The 24,819-nt window shown below is 46.4% G+C and overlaps 1 protein-coding gene across 3 annotated transcripts in view; it reads left to right on the plus strand.

The window, feature by feature from the left end:
• Window positions 1-24,819, plus strand: part of RSPH10B (radial spoke head 10 homolog B) — a 125,885-nt gene that overhangs the window by 2,695 nt on the left and 98,371 nt on the right. For 2 of the 3 annotated variants that reach the window (XM_063934480.1, XM_063934479.1), the window contains exons 3-8: window positions 447-522; window positions 657-725; window positions 7,819-7,992; window positions 8,127-8,212; window positions 12,122-12,242; window positions 16,877-17,053. In XM_063934480.1, the coding sequence (XP_063790550.1) occupies window positions 447-522; window positions 657-725; window positions 7,819-7,992; window positions 8,127-8,212; window positions 12,122-12,242; window positions 16,877-17,053 (703 nt within the window). The remainder of the gene's footprint in view (window positions 1-446; window positions 523-656; window positions 726-7,818; window positions 7,993-8,126; window positions 8,213-12,121; window positions 12,243-16,876; window positions 17,054-24,819) is intronic. The other variant, XM_063934481.1, reaches the window with a different exon arrangement.

Here is a 24,819-nt window from a genome sequence, read left to right on the forward strand (position 1 = left end):
GAATGAGGGCCATGGTTTTGCCCAACTGCTAACAAATTTGCTGCTGCGATCAACTCTGAATTACTCCCTATATCTCACCGTGTGTGTGCACCGTTAGATCCAAATCTGGAGCTATCCAAAGGGTTATGGCTCAGATTGGTTGACTAAAGGCAGGTGCCCAAAGCTATAAAATCTAAGATTTTTTTTTTGATAGGGGAAGGTTTTTCTTCCTGCAAAAATAGTTTTGACCATGTTGACTGACCCAATTTACTTGAAGTTTGAACATTTGCCTATAAAGGTGTACACAACTTATGTTCAAATGCTTATGGCCATTTGTATAAGTAATGGATCAGCATTGCAGTTTTCGCAGAGTGGTTGATGCACCCCATTCCTTGTGTATGTGCATGTCTTTATTTCCTAGTGTGCATTTTGTTTCCATGTTTATAGTTTTCTGTCTTATTTTGTAGGTATGAAGGGGAATTGGTGAATGGCTTATATGAAGGAGAGGGTGTTGCTTATTACAAAGATGGAAATGTTTACAGAGTGAGTTTATTTCACTTATCAGTGAGTCTTATCAAACGCAACAAGTTTTAAAAGTCATTCTGTATGATAAACCCCATAATAATTTATTTTGTGTATTTGCCTAGAAAACCTACGTAATAATTCTTAATTTCCAGGGCATGTTTTCTGAAGGTTTTATGCATGGTAAAGGAACATACACTTGGACAGATGGGCTGATGTATGAGGTAATATAATGAGTTTTTTTATTTTGTTTAAATATTGTATAAAGAATATCTGTATGTCCTCCAGCTGTTCCTTCCTAAATAAAAATGGTCTTTTAAGTCAGTAATTGAGATTTCTGGATTCAGTTCACCACTTCACCAGCTCCAGAATGTCTTATTACTCGAATTTAGATCAACTATATTTTACTATTATTGAAAGTTGGATTACTTAGTGCTGAGGAGGCCTTTGTTATATATGATGTGTTATAGGACTATGTTTACTGTGCATTTTAAGTATATTTTTATTTGGACATGCAAAGAACGGGCCTTTGCGCTGTTGTACGGAGTTCCCCTCTGCCGGTGCATTAATGACAGGCAGCTGCGTTAAGGGGGTGAGAGCGGAGGGAGGGTTGCATGCCTAGAAACGGGGGCGTGTTGTCCCCGTCTTCAAGGAGGGGAGAGCCAAGGGTCCGTTGGATCCCAGCTTGCGACATCTGTCGGAGTGTCGGGATCGCAGTTACATGAAGGATGCATCTCTCCTACTAAGACCACTCCTGCATGCCCCTCCTAGAGATTGGACGGAAGTTCAATGCTGCTTGCATGCGGCATTGAACTTCCATCTATCAGACCCTAAGTGCACTGACATTCCTAGTCTAGCTGTCCATCAATGACTTATAGTAGCAATAAGATGCTGTTGAGAAGAGGTGGTGGAGTAACAGCTCATTTCACCATTAATGGTCTCCTGGTAGAGGTCTGTTGTGTAACAGCAGTGGCAAACGCAGGATTTCTAGAGGGGGGTTTCCAAATGCAATCCATAATCTCCCACTCTGCGGAGCAAGTGCAGGAGTCTGGGGGAGTGGTAGAAGAACCTAGTAACGACCCTGAACATTGGTATTTTTTATACATTGGATAATGTATGGAATAGAGTATTAATATTTAACGCTATAGATTGTCTATAGTATAGGCAGTATCAAACATATTTAAACAATATAAATAAGATAAGTGGTCAGAAAAAGGTTAAACATACCATACTAAATCAAAGAAAATAATAGAACCAGCAGTAAACAGAAGTGCACTTTCTAAGCACACATTCTCCCACCTCATGGAAAGGCTTCTGTCTCTTCTCCCTGGCAGCTACCTTCATATTATATACCATTGCTATTGTTAGAATTTGAGCCACTTGCCAAGAGGAGGGGGGTTTCCAGGCAACCAGAAACTCCCCCTGCGTTTGCCTATGAACAGGAGGGTGATTTGTGTACTTCTAGGCCTATTCTCTAAAATATTTGTTTCTCTGACGTCCTAGTGGATGCTGGGAACTCCGTAAGGACCATGGGGAATAGACGGGCTCCGCAGGAGACTGGGCACTCTAAAAGAAAGATTAGGTACTATCTGGTGTGCACTGGCTCCTCCCTCTATGCCCCTCCTCCAGACCTCAGTTAGATTTCTGTGCCCGGCCGAGCTGGATGCACACTAGGGGCTCTCCTGAGCTCCTAGAAAGAAAGTATATGTTAGGTTTTTTATTTTACAGTGAGACCTGCTGGCAAAAGGCTCACTGCAACGAGGGACTAAGGGGAGAAGAAGCGAACCTACCTGCTTGCAGCTAGCTTGGGCTTCTTAGGCTACTGGACACCATTAGCTCCAGAGGGATCGACCGCAGGACCCGTCCTTGGTGTTCGTTCCCGGAGCCGCGCCGCCGTCCCCCTTACAGAGCCAGAAGCATGAAGATGGTCCGGAAAATCGGCGGCAGAAGACTTCAGTCTTCACCAAGGTAGCGCACAGCACTGCAGCTGTGCGCCATTGCTCCTCATACACACTTCACACTCCGGTCACTGAGGGTGCAGGGCGCTGGGGGGGGGGGGCGCCCTGAGCAGCAATAAAAACACCTTGGCTGGCAAAATAATTACAATATATAGCCCCAGAGGCTATATATGTGATAATTACCCCTGCCAGAATTTATAAAAAAGCGGGAGAAAAGTCAGCGAAAAAGGGGCGGAGCTATCTCCCTCGGCACACTGGCGCCATTTTCTCTTCACAGTGTAGCTGGAAGACAGCTCCCCAGGCTCTCCCCTGTAGTTTTCAGGCTCAAAGGGTTAAAAAGAGAGGGGGGGCACTAAATTTAGGCGCAATATTGTTTATACAAGCAGCTATTGGGGAAAATTCACTCAGTGATAGTGTTTATCCCTACATTATATAGCGTTCTGGTGTGTGCTGGCATACTCTCTCTCTGTCTCCCCAAAGGGCTGTGTGGGGTCCTGTCCTCAGTCAGAGCATTCCCTGTGTGTGTGTGCGGTGTGGCGGTACGGCTGTGTCGACATGTTTGATGAGGAGGCTTATGTGGAGGCGGAGCAGATGCCGATAAATGGGATGTCGCCCCCTGTGGGCCGACACCAGAGTGGATGGATAGGTGGAAGGTATTAACCGACAGTGTCAACTCCTTACATAAAAGGCTGGATGACGTAACAGCTATGGGACAGCCGGCTTCTCAGCCCGCGCCTGCCCAGGCGTCTCAAAGGCCATCAGGGGCTCAAAAACGCCCGCTCCCTCAGATGGCAGACACAGATGTCGACACGGAGTCTGACTCCAGTGTCGACGAGGTTGAGACATATACACAATCCACTAGGAACATCCGTTACATGATCCCGGCAATAAAAAATGTGTTACACATTTCTGACATTAACCCAAGTACCACAAAAAAAAAAAAAAAAAAGGGTTTTATGTTTGGGGAGAAAAAGCAGGCAGTGTTTTGTTCCCCCATCAAATGAGTGAATGAAGTGTGAAAAAGCGTGGGTTCCCCCGATAAGAAACTGGTAATTTCTAAAAAGTTACTGATGGCGTACCTTTTCCCGCCAGAGGATAAGTTGCGCTGGGAGATATCCCCTAGGGTGGATAAGGCGCTCACACGTTTGTCAAAAAAGGTGGCACTGCCGTCTTAGGATACGGCCACTTTGAAGGTACCTGCTGATAAAAAGCAGGAGGCTATCCTGAAGTCTGTATTTACACACTCAGGTACTAGACTGAGACCTGCAGATAGTGCTGCTGCAGCGTGGTCTGTAACCCTGTCAAACAGGGATACTATTTTGCGAACATAAGACGTCGTCTTATATATGAAGGATGCACAGAGGGATATTTTGCCGGCTGGCATCCAGAATTAATGCAATGTCCATTCTGTCAGGAGGGTATTAGAGACCCGACACTGGACAGGTGATGCTGACTTTAAAAGGCACATAGAGCCTTATAAGGGTGAGGAATTGTTTGGGGATGGTCTCTGGGACCTCGTATCCACAGCAACAGCTGGGAAGAATTTTTTTTTACCTCAGGTTTCCTCACAGCCTAAGAAAGCACTGTATTATCAGGTACAGTCCTTTCGGCTTCAGAAAAGCAAGCGGGTCAAAGGCGCTTCCTTTCTGCACAGAGACGAGGGAAGAGGGAAAAAGCTGCACCAGTCAGCCAGTTCCCAGAATCAAAATTCTTCCCCCGCTTCCTCTGAGTCCACCGCATGACGCGGGGGCTCCACAAGCGTAGCCAGGTACGGTGGGGGGCCGCCTCAAAAATTTCAGCGATCAGTGGGCTCGCTCACAGGTGGATCCCTGGATCCTTCAAGTAGTATCTCAGGGGTACAGGCTGGAATTCGAGGCGTCTCCCCCCCGCCGTTTCCTCAAATCTGCCTTGCCGACAACTCCCTCAGGCAGGGAGGCTGTGCTAGAGGCAATTCACAAGCTGTATTCCCAGCAGGTGATAGTCAAGGTGCCCCTACTTCAACAAGGACGGGGTTACTATTCCACACTGTTTGTGGTACCGAAACCAGACGGTTCGGTGAGACCCATTTTAAATTTGAAGTCCTTGAACACATACATAAAAAAATTCAAGTTCAAGATGGAATCGCTCAGGGCGGTTATTGCAAGCCTGGAGGAGAGGGATTACATGGTATCCCTGGACATCAAGGATGCTTACCTACATGTCCCCATTTACCATCCTCACCAGGAGTACCTCAGATTTGTGGTACAGGATTGCCATTACCAATTCCAAACACTGCCGTTTGGACTGTCCACGGCACCGAGGGTCTTTACCAAGGTAATGGCAGAAATGATGATACTCCTTCGAAAAAAGGGAGTTTTTAATTATCCCGTACTTGGACGATCTCCTTATAAAGGCGAGGTCCATGGAGCAGTTGTTGGTCGGAGTAGCACTATCTCGGGAAGTGCTACAACAGCACGGATGGATTCTATACATTCCAAAGTCACAGCTGGTTCCTACCACACGCCTGCTGTTCCTGGGGATGGTTCTGGACACAGAACAGAAAAAAGTGTTTCTCCCGCAGGAGAAAGCCAAGGAGCTGTCATCTCTAGTCAGAGACCTCCTGAAACCAAAACAGGTATCGGTGCATCACTGCACACGAGTCCTGGGAAAAATGGTAGCTTCTTACGAAGCAAAATTCCATTCGGCAGGTTCCATGCAAGAACCTTTCAGTGGGACCTCTTGGACAAGTGGTCGGAATCGCATCTTCAGATGCATCGGCTGATAACCCTGTCTCCAAGGACCAGGGTATCTCTACTGTGGTGGCTGCAGAGTGCTCATCTTCAAGAGGGCCGCAGATTCGGCATACAGGACTGGGTTCTTTTAACCACGGATGCCAGCCTTCGAGGCTGGGGGGCAGTCACACAGGGAAGAAATTTCCAAGGACTTTGGTCAAGTCAGGAGTCGTCCCTACACATAAATATTCTGGAACTGAGGGCCATTTACAATGCCCTAAGTCTGGCAAGGCCTCTGCTTCAAAACCAGCCGGTACTGATCCAATCAGACAACATCACGGCAGTCGCCCATGTAAACCGACAGGGCGGCACAAGAAGCAGGATGGCGATGGCAGAAGCCACAAGGATTCTCCGATGGGCGGAAAATCACGTCTTAGCACTGTCAGCAGTGTTCATTCCGGGAGTGGACAACTGGGAAGCAGACTTCCTCAGCAGACACGACCGACACCCGGGAGAGTGGGGACTTCATCCAGAAGTCTTCCAACTGTTGGTAAACCGTTGGGAAAGGCCACAGGTGGACATAATGGCGTCCCGCCTAAACAAAAAAATAGATATTGCGCCAGGTCAAGGGACCCTCAGGCAATAGCTGTGGACGCTCTAGTGACACCGTGGGTGTACCAGTCGGTTTATGTATTCCCTCCTCTGCCTCTCATACCAAAGGTACTGGGAATAATAAGAAAACGAGGAGTAAGAACGATACTCGTGGTTCCGGATGGGCCAAGAAGAGCTTGGTACCCAGAACTTCAAGAAATAATATCAGAGGACCCATGGCCTCTACCGCTCAGACAGGATCTGCTACAGCAGGGGCCCTGTCTGTTCCAAGACTTACCGCGGCTGCGTTGGACGGCATGGTGGTTGAATTCCGGATCCTAAAGCAAAAGGGCATTCCGGAGGAAGTCATTCCTACGCTGATAAAAGCCAGGAAAGAAGTAACCGCAAACCATTATCACCGTATTTGGCGAAAATATGTTGCGTGGTGTGAGGCCAGGAAAGCCCCAACAGAGGAATTTCAGCTGGGTCGTTTTCTGCACTTCCTACAGTCAGGAGTGACTATGGGCCTAAATTTGGGTTCCATTAAGGTCCAGATTTCGGCTCTGTCGATTTTCTTCCAGAAAGAACTGGCTTCACTGCCTGGAGTTCAGACATTTGTAAAGGGAGTGCTACATATTCAGCCCCTTTTTTGTGCCTTCTGTGGCACCTTGGGATCTCAACGTGGTGTTGAGTTTCTTAAAATCACATTGGTTTGAGCCACTTAAAACTGTGGATTTGAAATATCTCACGTGGAAAGTGGTCATGTTATTGGCCTTGGCTTCGGCCAGGCGTGTGTCAGAATTGGCGGCTTTGTCATGTAAAAGCCCTTATCTGATTTTCCATATGGATAGGGCAGAATTGAGGACTCGTCCCCAGTTTCTCCCTAAGGTGGTATCAGCTTTTCACTTGAACCAACCTATTGTAGTTCCTGCGGCTACTAGGGACTTGGAAGATTCCAAGTTACTGGACGTAGTCAGGGCCTTAAAAATGTATATTTCCAGGACGGCTGGAGTCAGGAAAACTGACTTGTTTTTTTATCCTGTAGGCACCCAACAAAATAGGTGCTCCTGCTTCTAAGCAGACTATTGCTCGCTGAATTTGTAGCACAATTCAGCTGGAGCATTCTGCGGCTGGATTGCCGCATCCTAAATCAGTAACAACCCATTCCACGAGGAAAGTGGGCTCATCTTGGGCGGCTGCCCGAGGGGTCTCGGCTTTACAACTTTGCCGAGCTGCAACTTGGTCAGGGGCAAACACGTTTGTTAAATTCTACAAATTTGATACCCTGGCTGAGGAGGACCTTGAGTTCTCTCATTCGGTGCTGCAGAGTCATCCGCACTCTCCCGCCCGTTTGGGAGCTTTGGTATAATCCCCATGGTCCTTACGGAGTTCCCAGCATCCACTAGGACGTCAGAGAAAATAAGATTTTACTCACCGGTAAATCTATTTCTCGTAGTCCGTAGTGGATGCTGGGCGCCCATCCCAAGTGCGGATTGTCTGCAATACTTGTATATAGTTATTGCCTAACTAAAGGGTTATTGTTGAGCCATCTGTTGAGAGGCTCAGTTATATTTCATACTGTTAACTGGGTATAGTATCACGAGTTATACGGTGTGATTGGTGTGGCTGGTATGAGTCTTACCCGGGATTCAAAATCCTTCCTTATTGTGTCAGCTCTTCCGGGCACAGTATCCTAACTGAGGTCTGGAGGAGGGGCATAGATGGAGGAGCCAGTGCACACCAGATAGTACCTAATCTTTCTTTTAGAGTGCCCAGTCTCCTGCGGAGCCCGTCTATTCCCCATGGTCCTTACGGAGTTCCCAGCATCCACTACGGACTACGAGAAATAGATTTACCGGTGAGTAAAATCTTATTTTTCTACTGTTGACATGTCTACTGAATATTTAGCTAAAAATGATAGATATATTAAGAACATTGGCTAAGATGTGTTATATGAATAAGGGTTACCCATGGTAACAGAGGAATACATGGTAAATGGGATTTACAAAGCAAGTCACTCTGATATATACCTTTCTATTATATTCTTTTTCCTCCAGGGAGAATTTTCCATGAACTGTCCAATGGGTTATGGTGTATATATATGGCCAAATGGCAGTCGCTATGAAGGACAGGTGTACAAGGGACTCAGACATGGAACTGGCATCTACGTGGCTAGTGATCAGAATGTTTCATATGTAGGCGAATGGCACAAGGGCATAAGACATGGGAAGGTACATTGTAAATACATATATTTTATGAATAAAAAAATCTATAATTAGTAAAATATATTATGAGGCTTAGGTAGGTAGGTTGGCAGGCACTGTGGTAGATGGTCATGGATATGACACATGATGTATCGTTGCAGGGTACCATTTTCTACAATGCTGAAGGAACATCGTGGTATGAGGGGGAGTGGAAACATAAGACGAAGGAGGGATGGGGAGTGCAGTGGTACGTATTCTATGTGGTGCTGGCATGTCTACTTCCTGATAACATATATCTACTATAGGACGGTACGCAACACTTGGCTTTCTGAGCATTTTAGGTTTTTATTACATTTTGTTTTAAATGAATCCTATAATGCTGCTACCTTCAAACTGGAGATATGTCCTTACTTACTGTGACTGTTTTCGTGCTTGTGTTTCTGGGTAGGGGAGATATAAGGTTAAATGCTATTAAACTTCTAAATGCTTGGTTACTTTGGTCAGTGTAGTGCACGTAAAAACAAGCAACCCTTATACAGAACAATTGTTGTCTTGCTTTAAGTCATACTCTTGTGGCATATGGATTTGACTTAAATTAAAATTAATATTATAAATATAAAAAATTGCCAGCGCACGCTGTTCATTATAGAGTTATCACTAGTGCACCCCCCACTAGCGGTACTACGGGGGCTACTCTCATGATAATTCTCATTGAGAAGCCCATTAAGCGATACTTATTCCGCCATCTCAAGATGGTGGTAGGAGAAAAAAAAAATACTTTTAGAATTTAACAAAAACATTTTTGTAATTCAGAATTATTTCAAAATATTTCTTTATATATAATTTAAACTTTTTACTTAGTAAAACCTAGAAAACAGAAGTTGTTTGTAAAGTCATACTCGCCCCAGCCAGTATTTATCTGGCGACATGCAATTAATTAATCAGGGCAATATATAGTTTTAGAACTGTGATAGAAAACTAGCCCTGTGTCTTTATAAGTAGGCCTGTTGATGGTATCACTGTGTCCTGTGGAATGAGCAGCTCCAGTACAGAGTTTAGTGAGCATGTTATCCTTCTCACTCATCCTCTGTATGGCTGCTGCATATTGTGTATATGAAACCCTGTGGCCCTACATGCATTGATGAATGTTTCCAGGGAAAGACAGCAGCTGCTCCCAATCATATCTATGTTTCCTCACCACCAGTCGGTTACTGATTTGCTCAGTTTCCAGGTGATCTCCATGGCTATGGGGAAGATAGGAGCTGTACGCTGTTGTATCTGTTTCTGCTTTATCTGTAATGTTTCTATCAATAGTCAGTACAAATGTTATGTCACAAGGAAAGAGGTGATATAGGGGGTCATTCTGACCCATTAGCTCGCTGCGGTTTAACGCAGCAGAGCGAATGGGTCCCTGCTGCATATGCGCCAGCGCCCTAGTGCGCCGGCGCATGCCAGATGGCCGAAAGCCGTAGCAGGGATGCGATCATTTCTGCCTGATTGACAGACAGAGGCGATCGCTGGACAGGAGGGGGCGGAACGGCGGCGTTTGTCCGCCGTTTCGTGGATTTGGTCCGGCCAACGCAGGCGCGGCTGGACCGAACGGGGGGCGGGCCGCAGCGGCTGCGTGACGTCACATGGAGCCGCTGCGGGCCGGGGTGCGATGAGTAGCTCCCGGCCAGCACGCTAAAGCTGAGCTTGCCCGGGAGCTACTCTTTAAGTGCAAAGGCATTGCCGCTGTGCGACCCCTTCGCACTTCTGCGGGGGGCCGGCACTGACATACGGGGCGGGCTAGCCCTGTGCTGGGCGTCCCCCTGCATGTCAGGGAAGATGATCGATGCTGTGCTAAATTTAGCACAGCTACGATCAACACGGAATGACCCCCATAGCTGTACTGTTCTCTAACGGGATCTGGTCTTTAGGTCGACTGCACTTAGGTCGACCACTATTGGTCGAAATGCATTAGGTCGACATGGTCTATAGGTCGACATGGTCACTAGGTCGACATGATTTTTTCACTGGGTTTTTTTTTTGTGATGTTTTTCTCATCATTCACGATCCACGTGGTCTACAAATGTGAATAGTAACCTGTGCCGAGCGCAGTGATAGCGGAGCAAGGCACCTTGCCCGAAGCATGGCGAGTGAAGCGACCCAAGCAAGGGGTTACGGTGCACTAATTGAGGCTCCTGGTCACTTTACGAAGAAAACAACACCAATTTTTTTAATAAAAAATCATGTCGATCTAATGACCATGTCAACCTATTTCAGGTGTCGACCTAGTCACTGTCGACCAATAGTGGTTCACATAATGACTGTTGACCTAGTTACTGTCGACCGTATGATCCACACCCTAACAGGTGAATCTGATGCGCACTTCAAATTTGAGGAGGGTACCTCCTCCCCCGATACAGAATATTGGAAGAAGAAAAAGCAGTGGTAGTGCTGAATAAAGTATACACCTACTGTATATATACATGCAATAATCCATATATCTATACACAACCTGTTGCCAGTAGAATATACAAACTATCAATACACAATAAAATATGTATCATACCAAATCTATTGGACCTTTAATGTGGAAAAGCAATACAAATATGCATGAATAATACACAATAAAATAAAATGCTTCTAAATAAACAAATCAGATAAATACAGCGGGCAAAACAAAGGGGGGAATACCACATAAATCAGATATAATGTATATGTGGCACATCCCACAGCGCTGAAGGTGAGATTATCAAATGTCTCTTAGTAATATAATAGTTTTGATTGATTAAGCTAGTGAGGTCATTTATAGCCCCAATTTTAAAGCAGTTCTTGTCTGAGACAGCACATATCTTTCCTACTCCGTGGTGTAGCCCCGACATAGAGTTGTGTCAGAGAGTCCAAGCTTAGTGGCCACATACGCCTTACACAGACACGAGTGGCGGCTGTTCCGTATAGTTAAAACAAAGTCACAAAGGTCAGTCTTTCATATACCTTAGCAGTTATGTATATAAAGTAGTCCTCTCTCCCCTTTTCTGCTCCAAACTGTACATATTAAGATCTTTTAGTCTTTCCAGGTAAGATTTGTGTTGTAGGCCATGCACCATTTTAGAAAATACAAAACTGTGCAAATCTCCCATAGGGCGCTCTCAATTTTCTAACAACACAGACTCTTGACACCGGAATATATGGGATATATTCAATTACAGTCGAAACTGCCGTCTTGTCGGAACATCTTGTTACACAAGATTGCGGTACCTTTTTATCTTTTATGATTACTGTGACTGATACCCTGAGGACGGGAAAGATTCACATGAGAAAAACATCTAAAGGACGGAATTACATGCTGGATGATAAACCTACTACAGGAACGTAACTAAATACTGTGTTATTGTACACCATTGATTGATAGAATTATATTCCTGTGTCAAGAGTCTGTGTTGTTAGAAAAGTGAGAGCGCCTTATGCGAGATATGCACAGTTTTATATTTTCGGATTTGTGATTGGGGTGAGGGAGGCACCCGACTTGGTGCAAATACTGTATAGGCAGCTTGTTCTGCACACTAGAGAGAATTCAATTTTTTACTATTATTCCATGCGCCATTTTAGTTGCCCTTCTTTGTACTGTCGCTAATGAATTAATATACTTCTGGAGGCCAGGGGTGGGATGTAATAGAGTCCGAGTTCGCCCAATGTGCGGTATGCCGGCCAAACGCAGACTTTTTTTAAAGGGGCAGTCATTTACAAGGCAAAACCATGTCTTGTAAATGATTGCCCCTTTAAAAAAAGTCTAAGTTCGGCTGGCATCCCATCTGTCAGGCGAACTTGGACTCTATTACATCCCGCCCCTGGCCTCCAGAATTGAACACAGTATTCTAGATGAGGCCGTACCAATGACCTATAGAGTGGCATTATCACTTCTTTCTAATGATGATGATTCCTCTCCCATTGCAGCCAAGCATCTGACTAGCCTTCCTCATTGCTTTGTTACATCGCTTACCTGCCTTTAAGTCACCTGAAATAGTGACTTTTCTCTGTAGTTCAACATGACTGGCATGTGAAGGTCTATGAGTGCAGGAATATAATTAATTTCTCACAGTTATCATTGGTATTTGTATTGTTATATTGCTGTGTGATTAATTTTGTTTATTTTTTGTTTGTTTTTTGGCAGTTTTATGTCTGGCAACATCTATGAAGGCGAATGGAAAAATAATAAATTCCATGGAATGGGGAGGATGAAGTGGCTGTCATCCAATGAAGAATACAAGGGTCAATGGGAGAATGGCATACAGGTATCTAGATGTGTGTGACTACTGTATTATATACCATCCCCCCTATCTCCCTAATACCCAGACCATGCCTGACTGGCACAGTGGGGATAATAGCAGCTTGTGAAAGATGTCTAAGTTTTACTTACTTACAGCTGGGCAGATAATGCTACCATGCCAGAAGAAGTTCCGGTGAGTATTGTTCTCCTACCCCTAAGCCCCCCACCCCTCCCAATTGCAGCCTAACCCTAACTTCTCTTCGCAGCCTAACTCAAACCCTCTCCTAACAGTTGCCATTCTGGGAATGTCGTCATGAGTTGCAAATAGTTAGAATGGGACTTTGAGTTGCCCTTCTTTGGGTCAGTGACTATAGCTTGTTTTGCTTAAAAATTATTATTAGTCTTTTCCAGTGTGAGAATACAAAAAACTACATGCTGACATTAGGAAAGATCACTAAAGAGTGAATTAAGAATACACACCTAGGAGAGAATTCAGTTCCAGGTAAAGGGTGCAAATTGGCATGGCGTTTAAACACTGTGAAGGACACCACATCTTGCACACTTCCTTTGCCCAGCCATATTCCAAATATGCTTAAAAGTGCTTGCAATCCTATGGGGTAGTGAACACTTTTGTGTGAGATTGGGCTGCCATAAAGCACGGCTATTGCCTCGCTGATTCAGCTGGGTGGTTGTAATCACCTGGAATTGAATTCCCCCTTTAGAGCAGTGGCAGAACTAGCAGATGGTGGTCCAACCCTCTCCTAACAGTTGCCATTCTGGGAATGTCGTCATGAGTTGCAAATAGTTAGAATGGGACTTTGAGTTGCCCTTCTTTGGGTCAGTGACTATAGCTTGTTTTGCTTAAAAATTATTATTAGTCTTTTCCAGTGTGAGAATACAAAAAACTACATGCTGACATTAGGAAAGATCACTAAAGAGTGAATTAAGAATACACACCTAGGGGAGAATTCAGTTCCAGGTAAAGGGTGCAAATTGGCATGGCGTTTAAACACTGTGAAGGACACCACATCTTGCACACTTCCTTTGCCCAGCCATATTCCAAATATGCTTAAAAGTGCTTGCAATCCTATGGGGTAGTGAACACTTTTGTGTGAGATTGGGCTGCCATAAAGCACGGCTATTGCCTCGCTGATTCAGCTGGGTGGTTGTAATCACCTGGAATTGAATTCCCCCTTTAGAGCAGTGGCAGAACTAGCAGATGGTGGTCCAGGTGAACCTGCTGCATCACCAGTAGTTTCATCCCTGACTAATACCCCTTTCACACCACATTGCCGGGTTGCACCCCGGATTTTGTACACGGGTTCAACCCGGGTGCAACCTGGCTGAGACCCCTCTCAGACTGACGTCTTGCTGCTGGGTCGATGACATTATCGCGGTCATGTGCCGAGGCGGTGCTTGGAGATGAGATCATCTCCAAGCACTGGCTGTTCCATTGCTGTGAACGGGTCCTGGGTCGCATCGACCCGGCTTACCCGTTCACACTGCACCGCCACCCAGGTTGAACTCATGGTCAACCCTGGTCAATACCTGGGTTGAAATGCCGGCTTGCTGGATCCAGGTTATTTCAACTGGGTGCTTTTACACTGCACAATATACAGGGTTGCAGTGCATTCACGTGAAACAACCCAGGATATTGCTGGCAGTGTGAAAGGGGTATTAGATGGTTATTATATATGGAAGAAAGGAAATATTGCCTTAACTTGTAGGATTTTCCTTATTTTACTCCATATTCTACAGGTTGAGTCTCCCATATCCAAAAATATTCTGCAATCCAAATTTTTTTGAGCTTGACTGAGATAGTGACACCTTTACTTTCTGATGGTTCAATGTACATACACTTTCTTACGTGCACACAATTATTAGAAATATTCTATAAAATGACCTTTAGGCTATGTGTATAAAGTGTATATGAACATAAATGCATTTTGTGCGTAGAATTAGATCCAATCGCCAAGATATCTCATTATGGTATGCAAATATTCCAAAATACAGAAACATATGAAATCCAAAATACTTATAGTCCCAAGCAATTTGGATATGGTTGATTCAACCTGTAGTGCTAATTGTTAATTAGTTCAAAGAAAATCACTAGTATAGAATATAGGATTGGATGCACGTGGGCACTGGATGTACGTAGAAATAATCATGTACACATAAAACCATAGTTTGCTTTTGTGCTTATGTTGAGTCGGATGTTTATTAAAATGTGCCAAATTCAGTAACCATAGTATTTACAGCAGGTGTACATTAAGCATATTCAGTAAGTACTTATACATACACCTGACAAAAGCGGAAATATGCAGCTTGACATTGCTAAAAGTTAGTTCACAAGCCCACATAAAAAATTTATTAGAATTAAATAGAAACACCCTCACACCCATCATTTGCCCCTTTAAAGATCCAATTGAATTCTTATTTCCTGTGGCAGTCCAGAGGAGAATGACAAAGAGGTAATGCATATAGATGGCCATTGCGTGATATATAACTGCAAAGCTAATGTAAAGTACCGTCATCCTAAGGCAGAGGTGGGGGACCTTTTTCCGGCGAAGGGCCATTTAGATTTTTTCAACATCATTCGTGGGCCATTTTTTAAGCACCCCCCCAATGCGCGTGCTCTCCTGATAAAGTAGGCATGGCCTACACATAATGGCCACAGTAATAGTTGCTTACACATACTGCCCTTAGTAATGACAGACACACATAAAGCTCCAGGATATGCACTCACCACCACTGGTCCAGGTCCTGAATCCGGAGCACAGCCATTCCTCCCGCCCACAGCCAGCAGAGCTTCCTCTCTCTCTCTAAAGCTGCCTCATATCTCCCGGAGCCATCTGCCACGCACTGCATCAAAGGAGATGTCGTTTTCTCACAGTGGGGGTCATTCCGAGTTGATCGCTCGCTAGCAGATTTTAGCAGCATTGCACACGCTAGGCCGCCGCCCTCTGGGAGTGTATCTTAGCTTAGCAGAATAGCGAACGAAAGATTAGCAGAATTGCGAATAGAAAATTCTTTGCAGTTTCTGAGTAGCTCCAGACCTACTCACAGATTGCGATCCACTCAGTCCGTTTCGTTCCTGGTTTGACGTCACAAACACGCCCTGCGTTCGGCCAGCCACTCCCCCGTTTCTCCAGACACTCCCGCGTTTTATCCTGGCACGCCTGCGTTTTTCCGCAAACTCCCAGAAAACGGCCAGTTTCCGCCCAGAAACACCCACTTCCTGTCAATCACACTCCGATCACTTCAACGATGAAAATTCTTCGTTCGGACGTGAGTAAATCTACTAAGTTTTGTGCTAAAATACTTACCGCATGCGCACTGCGTACCATGCGCATGCGCATTTTTGCCTTAATCGCTCCGTTGCGAAAATCGGCAACGAGCCATCAACTCGGAATGACCCCCAGTGTACACTGAATACAGTGCACAGTGTGAGAAAACGACATCTCCCAGGAAGCCGTGCGCTGCGGACGGCTTTACGCAGCTGCCTCCTCTCTCTCTGAGCCGTCTGCCGCACACTACATCATGGGAGATATAGTTTTTGTACATTGAACACAGTGCATAGTGGGAGAAAACTACATCTCCAAGGAAGCCGTGTGCCACGGATGGCTTTACACTCGGCGGCTGCCTCCAGGCTGGCCAAAGTGCCTCTCCAGGCCAGATAAGGCCCGCGGGCCGGAGGTTCCCCACCTCTGACCTAAGAGGTCTATATGTAAACAGCTAATCAATAGAAAATGCTGATAAGAGTCTGCATCCATATCTTTGCACCAACAAATATCTTTGTACTTGCAACAAATACACCTCCAGTCCTTATACACAGAAATGTAAAGACAGATGTGTGCATGGTATTATGGTGTTAGTGTTACGCCAAATAAAAAAAAAAATGCAGTTCAAAATCATGCCCTTTTATTTCGTCATTTTTTATGTATTTGTGCCCTCCCCAATTGAATCGGCACCCCACAAAAAAGATCTGAAGACAATAAAGAATTTGCTGAAAAATATCTAATCGCATAAAGAACACACACAAAAATGTTTTCAAAGGTTTCTAAGAAACTGTTTCAGCATTTCTAGAATGCATTGCATATTGTAAGTACAGTAGAACTGAAATGGTGTTGGGTGTGGTGTTTATATGTATGGATTTACAAAGCCAGCAGGCTTATCAGTGGGAAATAGAAGCCGTGTCATACAATGACCTTCTTTACAGTTGCCTAGTAGACTTAAGGGGCCCATACATCTGCAGCTAATTGTCACAATTAACTGTTCTACCGTACAGGGGAAAAAATGGCATTGAAACACTTTCAATTGTATATAAAAATGACAAACAGACCATTCAGAGGATGAATGAAACTGTGAAATAATAAGACAACAAAGTGACCCAATGCCCATGGGAAGACCGGACAGAATGGATCACAGGCATAGACCACAAGTGGGAGAGCAGTTGGCGAATAGTGCAGGGAGAAAACAAGAGCGTGGAGGACCTGCTTGTGACATCTTACAGACTAGGGAACTGGTGTCACTGGGAGAACAGGGAAGAAATGAGGGAGAAGGTAGATCTATGAAAGCCAAGAAAGTGAGGAGAGCTAATATGATCTGCAGTACAGGTTAGTGGTTGTAATGTGTAGTGTGTTCTTTTTTTTCAAACAGAATGGTCTTGGGACTCACACTTGGTTCCTAAAGAGAGTGCCTGGCTCACAATACTCCTTAAGAAATGAATATGTTGGGAACTTTGTAGATGGCGTACGTCATGGACAAGGCCGGTACTACTATGCTAATGGAGCAATGTACGATGGAGAGTGGAAAACCAATAAAAAACATGGCATGGTGAGTGATGTCATCATAGCATTTTTAGAATGTTTGATGATGGCATATGACCAGCTGCATCAGCCAGGTACCCTGAACCTCTATAATCCATGCAGGAGACTGGTGATAAACCAATTTGTGCTAGATTTGTAATTTGAGTTAATTGATTAGCCTGTACATGGCCTCCCGCAAGCTTTAAAAGTAATCATTTTTGGGGCGTGGCCTGGCAGGCAAGCTGGAAGGACGTGCCTGAGAACAGCTCCTGGCACCAGAGCTGAAAAACAGCTGAAATTGCCCTTTATTTGGCCCATATTCCGGCCCACTCATCTCCTGCTGCCTTAAATAATCCCCCCTGCACCCGACACGTCGAGTCCCGGAGCCGGAGGAGGCCTCCTGCCTCCTTGCGGGTTGGGGCCTAGGTGCCAAGCATAAGCCGGGGGCCAGATTTCGGAGGAGACCCCGCTCGCGGTGGACGGGGGCTGCGGGACCTGCCGGGAATAAGCGAGACCAAGCTATCTACACTGCAACCTCACCAGCAGTCTTCGTAAGTGCAGTGCCCCGTCCGCGTCCGGCGGAGAGTGAGACCGGGTGCGGGCGGCTGCCTGCACGGAGCCCTGAGGTTGCCGGGACGACCGCCGAGATCCGCCGGAGGCTGGCGGTAGGCCCTTTCAACGTGCGACAGACGGCGGCGGCGGCTCTCTCCCACTACGCCGGAGCCGCCTGCACTATCCATCTCTGTATCCTGCGGTGCCCCCCATGAGGGCCTGCGGGAGACAGTCTGACTGCTGGCGGCCATCTTGGATTGGGAGCTCAGGCACGGGTGCGGCCCTCGGCGGCTGAAGGTGAGACTAGGGGACCCTGTGTGTCGGCTGGACCGCAGATAGGAGCCCCCCCCTGTGGATCCCTGTAGTGTGGCCCCAAAAATACATCCCTGACCTGCAGAAATAGAAGGGGATGGCCCTCGCCCGGCATTACCTCACTACTCCCCACCACATGTTCACTAGAGCAGCCCAGCTCACCCGGGCATACAATAAATAAGCCCAGAAGGGACCCTCTGGCCCTGTCTCTTAACCAGCGCAGAGTATTTCACCACAAGTATCATTCACCATTTACTCTGCTCTGCTTCACCTATGATATATGAGCCTGGAGCTCCACCTGCTGGCAGCCCTCATATCTGATCCCAGCTGCAGGCTGAGTACCTTATCTCTCATAATGTGATCCATCGGAATATGCCCTGAGTCTCGGGATCACTTATGTTATAAAATAGAAGCTGCTCCGTCTCCGCCACCGGGACTTTTTCAAACACACTGATGCAGTGATTTTCTCTAACCAGCATATACACACGCACGCTCAACATGTCTAAAGGCAACAAAAAGCAACAAGGGGCAGCGGCGACCCCGAGCCTGAAGAAATATGCCTACTCAAACACCAAAACAACAGGTCAAGAGGCCACACCACAACTCGACGTCTCAGACTCGGAGGACTCCGACCATTCTCCTCTGACCCGAAAGGATCTTCACCTGCTTTTCTGCGAAATCAAGGAGACAAGGAGATCTGTACAGGCGGTACAGACAGAGGTCCATACCGCTATTACCTCTCTTAAAGCCGACATCACAGACCTGGGGGACAGGACAGACCACTTGGAGTCCAAAATGGACGAAGTGGTCGCCTTTCAGCAGGGGGTGGAGGATGATGTCCATACCCTGAGACAAGAAATGCGCCTAATCCTGGAACACCAGGAGGACCAGGATAATCGGGCGCGCCGGAATAATCTTCGCATCAGGGGGATCCCCGAGGAAGTTGATATGACATCCCTCCCCGGCTTCCTCAAGAAATTGTTTGTCCATCTCTTGCCCTCAACCCCGGAAGATCAATTTCTGCTGGATAGGGCCCACAGAGCTCTTCGCCCCCGTTCTCAAGACCAAGCACAACCCAGAGATGTTATTCTCCGCTGCCACTACTATTCGGCTAAAGAGGACTTGCTCCGGGAGACTAGAAAGCTTCCCAAGCTGGATTTTCTAGGACATTCCCTTCAAATATTTCAGGACATTGCTCCTAGTACACTAATTAAAAGAAAGGAATTCCGTCCTATCACTATGGCTCTACGAGATAAGGGCATTCGATATAGATGGGGATTCCCCTTCCGCATACTTGTGTGGCATCATAACCGCCTCCACTCGGCTAGGGACCTAGCTGAAGCTAAAGATCTCCTACGCAACCTAGGCGTTACCCCGTCTCTGACTATGCCCGAGTCTCCGCTGCGGATAAATGAGGCTCCCCCCGCAGAATCGTCCGACACTCCGAGACGCTCTCTGAACCGTGACTGGACACGCGTTCCATCAACACGGAAATCCGCCTCTGTTGGTCGCGACTCCTGAGGACAGCCCAGCCTAAATGTTATATTATTCTTCTATTCTATATTGCTTATTTGTGTGTCTATCTCTCTCAGATGTGGCTTTCCCCTGCTTCCGCCCCAACAGCGTCCCACCTCCCCGCATCCAATGCGCCGCCATCTAGGTGCGTCAACCTAGGCTGGCCGCTGACATCTCGCTAGATAACTTAGAGGAGGGTGGAGTTGGGGAGCAGATGTCTTCGCATATATCCCTCCAAATGTAGATTCCCAGACTCGGGGCACTGAGATGAGTGCCTGCTACCCTTGATGCGTCTGGCTCGGCCAGGCCGCGTCCCCACAATTGGGTCTTATACCCTAGTCCGGTCGTTGTCACCTGGTGACCCCCTATGGTTTCCCCCTGACCGGCACGTATGGCCAGATGCCGTCTTTTCTGGTCTCCAACCCCCCTCTTTTCCCTGTCTTTCCCATGTTTTGTCCTCCCTGTTTCTATCACTATCTTGGTATCTGTGTTTTTTCTTTTCTTTTGTCCGTCTATACATAAATACCAACCAGATACTGCACACATTTATACTGTTTTTGTTCTGGTTTTTCGTAGAGCTGCGGTGTCTGGAGGGAGGCGATGAAGCGTTTCGGGATCCGGTCGGACATGGCTCTTAAAGTCTATTCGCACAACGTTAAAGGTTTGAATAGCCCCTACAAACGCACCAAACTATTCCTTTCCCTTAAGCAGGCCAAGGGAGATTTAGTCTTCCTACAGGAAACGCATTTTAAGAAATCCCTACACCCCGACCTAAAATCCAAAGCTTACCCACTTACGTTTCATGCATGCGATGCCACACATAAGAAGAGGGGGGTTTCCATTCTGATAGCTGCTCACCTCACGTTTGAATTGCTGGACAGTCATGCAGATAAAGCAGGTAGATGGCTTATCCTAGTGGGGAAGCTGAATGATAGCCTATGTACCCTAATTAACATATACGCCCCAAACCAAAACCAAGCTACATTCTTCAGGAGAATAAGTGCACAGCTGACTAGTCTCGGCCGAGGAGAAGTCATCATGGCTGGAGATTTTAATGAGGTGCTAGATGCCTCCCTGGATAGGTCAACCCCTCCCCGTCCTCGGTCCCCTCACCACCCCCGTCCGACTGTGGCGTCCCTTGCTTTGCTAGACCTTTTGAAAACCCACTTGCTATTCGATTCCTTTAGGGTATCTGAACCACTGACCAGAGACTACACCTTTTATTCCTCGGTACACAAAACCTACTCTAGAATTGACATGATCCTACTCAGCCGGGATATATCCTCAAAATTGAAATCTGCCGGTATTCTCCCTATGGTATGGTCTGACCATTGCCCAATCACTGCCGAACTCCAATCCATCACCCCACGACCTCCCCCCGTTTCCTGGCGTCTGAACGACTCCATCTTACACAACCAAGAAGTCACCACTCAAATTAAAGACTGCCTGGCCGAATACTTCCTTCTCAACGATTTCCCGGAGATTTCCCCAACTACTCTGTGGGAAGCACACAAAGCTGTCCTCCGAGGCCATCTGATAAGCCAGACGGCTAGGTTTAAAAAATCCCGGAAGCTCAGCTTCCTTTCCCTCTCTACGAAACTCCAGGCCCTTGAGCGTCAGCATAAACTCTCTCCTACCCTGTCTAACCTAGAGCCCCTACTAGAGGCTAGGAACGCAATGGCACTTTCTCTGTCGGAACGCACGGCGAAGACTCTTCAGAGGCTTAACCAGACCTTCTACGAGAAAGGCGACAAAGCCGACAGAATCCTGGCATCTCGCCTTAGAGCACAAAGATCCCGTAACAATATCTTAGCGGTAAATACCGAATCTGGTGAACTCACATATGACCCAGGGGGTATAAACAGGGAGTTTCGAGATTATTACACCAAGCTATATAATTTAAACCCCAAGGCCCCAAGCCCCCAAGCCCCAACCCTCCTGATGCATTAATCTCAGAATTTCTCCGCCGAGCCGACCTCCCCCAACTATCTGTCACTGACTCGGCAGATCTGAACAGAGACATCACGGAGGAGGAAATAACGGCCGTCCTGAGAAACCTTAAATCTTCTAAAGCCCCAGGCCCTGATGGCTTTTCGGCTTCCTATTACAAAAAATTTGCCCCCTTGTTGGTCCCCCATCTGCGGGTACTATTTAACGCAGTCCTACAGGGCACCCCATTTCCAAGTACTATGCTGGAGGCCAGAGTAATAGTTATACATAAAGAGGGCAGAGACCCACGAAATTGCGCTAACTATCGCCCCATATCCTTATTGAATCTTGATATTAAAATATATGCAAAGATCTTGGCCACCCGCCTTAACGGTGTGCTATCTGAACTGATACACTATGATCAGGTGGGATTTATTCCAGGACGCCAGGCCAGAGACAACACTAGAAAAGCGATCGACATTATCCACCTGTTGAATAACAGGCAAACCCCATCTATTATCCTTTCCCTTGACGCTGAGAAAGCGTTCGATCGTATCTCTTGGCCGTTCTTATTGCAGACTCTTCAGGCGTTCGGGATATCGGCGGAATTTCTGACTGGGGTCTCAGTACCCTATTCCTCTCCGATAGCAAAAGTCCTTACCAACGGGATACTGTCCCCCTCCTTCCCATTGGCTAATGGAACTAGACAGGGTTGCCCTCTCTCCCCCCTGGTGTTTGCCATGGTCATTGAACCATTAGCAGCCATGATAAGGAAGTCCGGCAGTGTTCGGGGAGTGCAGATGGGCTCACAGGAGTCCAAGATCTCCCTCTTTGCCGACGATGTTCTACTATCTCTAACCCAGCCGCAGTCTTCCCTACCCGCCCTATACAGGATTATAGAGGAATATGGTTCCCTCTCGGGATATAAAATAAACTATTCTAAATCAGAAGCCATGCTGCTCCATGTCCCTGGAGACCTCAGGCGCTCCCTACAGTCCTCCTTTGACTTGCGTTGGCAGACTAATAAGATCAAGTACCTAGGAGTCTATATTACCTCCCATTATAACTCCCTATACTCTGAAAATTTTCCACGAATACTGAGCAAGATCAAATCAGATTTGACAAGATGGAGGACGCACATCATATCCTGGCTGGGTAGGATAATTGCCCTCAAAATGACAGTTATGCCACAACTTCTATATCTTTTCCAGACCCTGCCTGTGAGGGTCCCGGAGAAGGTCCTCAGGGATGCCCAGGCCTCATTTGTGAAGTTTGTTTGGAACGACAAACCCCCACGGATTGCCTTTAATGTACTTCGACTTCCCCGCTCTGCGGGAGGCCGAGGATTCCCCGATATCAAACTCTACTACCTGGCTAGCCATCTCAGTCAAATGGTGGCCTCATTTGCACCCCGTGGCTGTATCGCCTGGGTTGATCTTACCGCACTCTCCATGGGAATCCGTTCACTGGCTACGCTGTGGGGCCTGGGTAAACCACACCGGCTGGCTCTTAGAGACATCTCTCCCTCCCTTAAGTTCCACCTATCTACCTGGCACAAGTCTATTACGAAATACTGCTTATCTTCCCCACACTCCCCTCTTACACCCCTTTGGGACAACCCAGATTTTCCCGCCGGGATCCCTCCTCGTAAGTTTACATCCTGGTTTAATGCCCGGATCCTTGTGGTCCACGACTTATCCCTACAAGGCCAATGGATGTCATTAGATGTTATTAAATCCAAATTCCCCTCACTGTCCCCTCCCTTCTTTGAATATTTCCAACTCCGCCACTTCCTCCTATCCCTGCCACAGGCCGACGCCCAGCGGGACCTTACACCCTTTGAGTCTCTATGTCTTGCAAAACCCATAAGCAGAGGCCTAATCTCGCAAATATATACCCTGTTGGTTGGGACCTCCTCTGGGCCGCAGACCCGCCACGAGCGGGAGTGGGAGAGGGACTTGGGCCCCCCCCCCCCCGACGAAACCTGTTGGGAGGAAGTACGGGAGGGCATTGCTAAAAGTTCAATCTCTACCCGACTCAAGGAGACATCCTATAAATTGTATTACCGGTGGTATTATACTCCAGACAAACTATCGCGGATGTTCCCTTCTGCCACCCCGGTATGCTGGCGGGGATGCGGCCTACGGGGTACTCTCCTCCATATTTGGTGGACATGTCCACGTATCGTTAACTACTGGAAGAAAGTGCTCGACATATTGAACTCGTTAGCAGGGCTTAAGCTTACACTAGACCCATGGATGTTTCTACTGGCCCGTCCGCACCCGGACCTTGACCCCCTATTGAATAAATTATTTTCCCATATATTAGTAGCGGCTAAATCCTTGATTGCCAAAAACTGGAAAACCGCCGCCCCGCCCACGATTCCTGCCCTAAACAACCATATATGGTTCGTAGCTAACATGGAAAAAATCACATATTACCTGCATGACTGTCCCCACAAATTTAAATTAGTTTGGGGTCCATGGTTAACCGCGCGGTCCCCCTCAATTTAGGATTCAAACCTGGCCTCTGACCCCATCTCATCGACCTCCGAGTGGGACGCACCCAGACCCTCCCTCCGGACACCGCCCCGCACTCTTGGTACCTGATTGTCCCTGCACTGCTACATATCATACAGGTATGCCTATTCTATAAGTAGTGTTTATAATTATTGTGGATAATCCAGCTGTTGTGCTCCCACTGTTGCTTAGAACGGATTTGTTGTCCCCTCTCTCCCCTCTTTCTTTTTCTTTCTTTTCTCTCTCTCTGTTCCCCCACCCCCCCTTCCCGTTACCTGCTGATGTTCCCATTTTCCCCATTTATGCGCTCCCTAGTCGAGGAGAAATTTTGCTTATCTGTTTAACTATATACAAAATAATTGGAAAACTGACGCCTTGAAGACTGTTATGTACATTTTGTTATGCCACTGCTTTTTGTGCCATGTGTTGTAGATCTTTCAGTCTCTCTTGGTGTGAATAAAGAAAACTGTTTAAAAAAAATAAAAGTAATCATTTTTTTCTGCTCTTTAGCCATGTATTTGTATAATCAGCCAGAGTTGTATATTTATGTTGCCATGGCATGTAACACAAATATGCTTTCAGTATACAATAATATCCAGTGCATATAACACAGCAGAGCTATCATTATTAAGGTCAACATAATTAAAGAGCTCTGCCTGGAAGTAGGTCCATGTAATAAATATAAACTTTATTCTCCGCTGACTGTGATTGTACATTTAGTTCTTGCAGGTGTCAAGTGACTTAATTTATAATAAAAAAAAAATTGTACTTGATCTATATGCCTTTTCATTTGACGTGTCTAGCACTCTCCAGTTAAAAAAACATGTTCATTTATTGGTTATTCACCATATTTACTGGGATCTTACTTGATTCGTAAAGAGGAGCAGCTAGAGGTTATTATAGTTAATCCTGAGATTAGAAAAACAACCAATATAATCCTAAAAATGTTTGACTTGAGAATCCCCCA

The sequence above is a fragment of the Pseudophryne corroboree genome, chromosome 7 (genome assembly GCF_028390025.1).
Source record: "Pseudophryne corroboree isolate aPseCor3 chromosome 7, aPseCor3.hap2, whole genome shotgun sequence".
Classification (NCBI taxonomy): domain Eukaryota; kingdom Metazoa; phylum Chordata; class Amphibia; order Anura; family Myobatrachidae; genus Pseudophryne; species Pseudophryne corroboree.